This window comes from Sinocyclocheilus rhinocerous, unplaced genomic scaffold (assembly GCF_001515625.1).
Source record: "Sinocyclocheilus rhinocerous isolate Xijiao unplaced genomic scaffold, SAMN03320098_v1.1 scaffold1758, whole genome shotgun sequence".
Classification (NCBI taxonomy): Eukaryota; Metazoa; Chordata; class Actinopteri; order Cypriniformes; family Cyprinidae; genus Sinocyclocheilus; species Sinocyclocheilus rhinocerous.
In genome coordinates this window covers 505,290-509,315 of record NW_015631050.1, presented here as the reverse complement: position 1 = coordinate 509,315, position 4,026 = coordinate 505,290, and the positions used below count along the sequence as shown (strand labels likewise).

Genomic DNA, 4,026 nt, shown 5'->3' with positions numbered 1-4,026 from the left:
TATATATATATATATATATATATATATATATATAATGACACTGATGTAATGCCCACTCATTGATCATCCTAGTTTACATAGTCAAAATATTTTTTTTTATTACATTTTATTCATTTATTTTATTCTGTTCTTTAAAAGAACATGTAATATTACCATGCCCATGACTGGCCATCTTGACGTTGCTGGAGCTGAATGCAGCCGCTCCCCGTCTGGACAAAAGCCCCGCTACACGTCCGGCTGTCAAGCGGAGCATCTGATCCACAAAAGAAAATGAAAACATACTCAAAACTTCTCAGAAAGACCACAACACCTGGCAGACTGAGGTTAAATATAACGCAAATGGTTGTGTAACTACATGTTTAACTTTTATGTGATCTACACAGAACCTGATATGTTCTTAAAGCCAACTTGATCGTCATTCTCTTAATGGGCCTCATTCATGAAACATTCGTAAATATGTGAGTAAATTCTGAGTAATTTACGCGTAAAACAGACCTTCCCGAAACCTCTGCTTCAGATTCACAAATACTTCGTAAAGGTCAGATTTGATAGTTAAAAGTGTATGTTAATGCATTCCCATCATTCGTAAATACGGCGCGCATGCACGCTCATTCACAATTAGCATATTCCCCGCCTATGAATTACAGCTATGGTGTGGAATCCTTTGAACTCAGTTCTCAGGTTTGGCAAGTTATATTGCATAAATGCACAAGAGACTAATAGGCTATATGCCTAACAATAAATGAATAAATTGGCGTGTGTCCACCAGAGCGTTTTTAGCCAGCTGACATAGCTTAATGCCATGTGCTCTTCTGAAAACGACCAGCTGGTGGTGCTTGAGAGAGCTTTGGAGGCACCGCATTTTTCTGGAGTGACGCGCTGTTTGCTATGATTTGGAATATTCACGGCAGTAACATGTTACGAGTATCTTATTTAGAAGAATATTATAATATACAAATGCAGTAACCAGCAATATTAACTTCTCCATTGTTGTGTTGTACAAGTATGATCATGGTTGGTCAATGTAGTGTTTGTCCCGCCCCTCCTCCACTGTGATTGGACGGCTGTGTAAAAAGGGTCAGTGACGAGCTCTGCGTTTTACCCAAAGTTAAAAAAGTAAAAAACGAAACAAAGACAGCGCAAATGAACTCGTTAAATATCATTATAATACATAGTGAAAAAATGCAGTGTCATCAGTTTGTCTAAAATAATACAGAACGTTTGAATGTTTTATGCGCCATTTACACGTGGTAGGGAGCAGGTGTAAATTTCTTTCGTACCAACTAACATTTTCAAAATACGAACATTGTCATGAATTCGAAAATTTACGTCAGAACGACTTTCCGAACGATTTACAATCGTGTTTCATGAATGAGGCCCAATGTAAGTACTTCCATATGCTTGTGTATTACATTCAGTTCTAGTGTTGTTTAGTACCAAATGACTATGGAGACCCTAAGTAAAAGGGAAAGCCTTGAGTTTTTACTATTTTGCTACGTATACATAATGGTATATAAAATCTGTGATGTTTTGGTTCCTTCTTCTGTTCTGGATCAAATCCAAATCCCTGCTTGTTTAGTCTGGCCACATAATCATCTTCTGCTGTTAATTACAGTAAATCTCCACCATCCATTGGTTAAAAATAAACATTCTGAGTTTTGGTGCACAGTTCTGGGAAACTTGGGGTTTTATTGAACAAAAACACATTAAAAATATAATTTATTTAATTACTTTTTATTTTTTAGAAAGCAAATGGACACTTACTGTCATAAAACATTTTTTATTCATCTGTGCAAAGCTAAAAACTTTCTGCGCCCTCCATGTGCAGCGAGAGAGAGACAAAATAATTAAAATGGACAAAACTGGCAAAAGCCCAAACCAAGAGTTCACAATGACCCCTATAGACTAAACTCTCAAACAAATGAACAAATGGTTTATAAAAGTCAATAATCTGCTGTCTTTTGCCCTACAACTTATTTTTATATGACTATAGATGGCTCTTTACACTGTTATTTTTTTTAATTAACATTATTTGAAGAGGAGTTTCTACTGGAAAAATACAGACAGCATGATCATGTACAACAGTGAGTAAAAGCAAGGAAGTCATTATGTAAATGCATTAAACTCATGTGCATTAAACGCTGTTGAATGCTGGCCTATTCATCAATTTCTATCAATACTCTGTAGCTCTTTCTCTTGCTGCAGAATTTTTTGCATCTTTTGAACTATATTTAAAGTATTTTTCATAGTTAAATATGCTTTTTAAGTGCACATATGCATTTTCTTTCCATTTTTCAGTCCATGCTTACTATCCTTCTCCCCCCGCTGCTTCTAGAAAGTTCCCTCATCGTACTCACAGTTTTCCAGAAAGACAAGACGATAAGGATGACAAAATCACAAATAAGAAAATACAGGGGGGAAAAAAAAGCTTTGTTTTATGCGTATGCCCCTGCTAGGGGTGTTGGCACTAACTGACCATGAAAACACAGGGGTGGGTGGAGAAAGGAAGGAGAGAGAGAGCTAGTGGGAGGCATTGGCTTTAGTAGGGATTTTATACTGTGAGAGACTGTGCAAGTAAACATCTGAGACAACACGTGACTTCACTGTTCACTGAGACGTCTGTGCTTAAGTTTAACTCTTCACATATCAAATGTCCAGTGCTTGTTTTGTTATGGATTTATGGCAGTTTAGTTTTGATCCCATAAAGACTTGTTTTTGAATCCACAGATAATTTTATTTATGATTACAGTTCTTGGAAGCAAACTTTCAGAGAACAGAGGAAATGGAAGCGATCATAAAGAAAACATCAGAAAAAAGGGGTAAAAGAGGAGGGGGGAGAGAGGCGGGGAGTTTATCTGGCTCTTGTCCAGTCCTGATCTGGGTTTAGCCCAATGCAACCTGAACTAAAGTCTGCCTCAGAAGTCTTGTAGTGAGTCTGCATGTGGGAATATGTTTCACTGCTCAACCAGAAATACTGAGGAATACTCAGTGTTAAGGGTCAAATAAGGGCAAACCTGCTGTGAAATATTCCAGTGTCAGATATATCTAAAGAAAGATCAGATAATCATACACGGTTAAATTGTGTTCTTAAATGTAATTTCTTCAAATCCTCAGTTCTCTCTGCTTTACTGTAACCAATTAGTGTTTTAGAAAAGTGAGAATTTCTCAATAATAACTGCAGGTGTCAACAAGTTATTATTGAACAACATTTTTGTTGCCACACATTTGAATGATTTCATATCTCAATGCCTCGAAGGAATGTTAAATACAAGTTAATCAAATCAAAATCATCTTTTACATGATGCTGAAAAAAAAACTTCAATTTGTACAAAAGATAAAACAAATGTAATTCTTTGGGGCAAAATTAACAATAAAATACACACTGATTACCAGAAATACTGAGGAATACTCAGTGTTAAGGGTCAAATAAGGGCAAACCTGCTGTGAAATATTCCAGTGTCAGATATATCTAAAGAAAGATCAGATAATCATACACGGTTAAATTGTGTTCTTAAATGTAATTTCTTCAAATCCTCAGTTCTCTCTGCTTTACTGTAACCAATTAGTGTTTTAGAAAAGTGAGAATTTCTCAATAATAACTGCAGGTGTCAACAAGTTATTATTGAACAACATTTTTGTTGCCACACATTTGAATGATTTCATATCTCAATGCCTCGAAGGAATGTTAAATACAAGTTAATCAAATCAAAATCATCTTTTACATGATGCTGAAAAAAAAACTTCAATTTGTACAAAAGATAAAACAAATGTAATTCTTTGGGGCAAAATTAACATTAAAATACACACTGATTTTAAAGTCTACCACAAGAATAGAATGATAAAATCACTTTCAACTCATGATCATTTAAAGTCAGTAAACATTGAATCTTTTGATACACACAAGAATGAAATGGATGTGATGAAAATGCAATCTTAAATATGTTAATTTAAAATTAATAAAAACCTATTAAATTAAATATTTGATTCCATATAATGCTGTATTTTTATATTATAAGTGTATAAAAG

The 4,026-nt window shown here is 34.8% G+C and overlaps 1 protein-coding gene across 2 annotated transcripts in view; it reads right to left on the bottom strand.

Moving 5' to 3' along the window:
• Positions 1-2,524, bottom strand: part of LOC107741330 (cytochrome c oxidase subunit 4 isoform 2, mitochondrial-like) — a 4,140-nt gene extending 1,616 nt beyond the window's left edge. Inside the window, exons 1-2 of one of the 2 annotated variants that reach the window (XM_016554037.1) lie at positions 2,358-2,524; positions 154-253 (exon numbers count right to left, since the gene is read on the bottom strand). In XM_016554037.1, the coding sequence (XP_016409523.1) occupies positions 154-253 (100 nt within the window). In that variant the 5' untranslated portion in view covers positions 2,358-2,524. Of the gene's footprint in view, positions 1-153; positions 254-495; positions 568-2,357 lie in introns of those variants that run through there. The other variant, XM_016554038.1, reaches the window with a different exon arrangement.
• Positions 2,525-4,026: the final 1,502 nt, after the last annotated feature.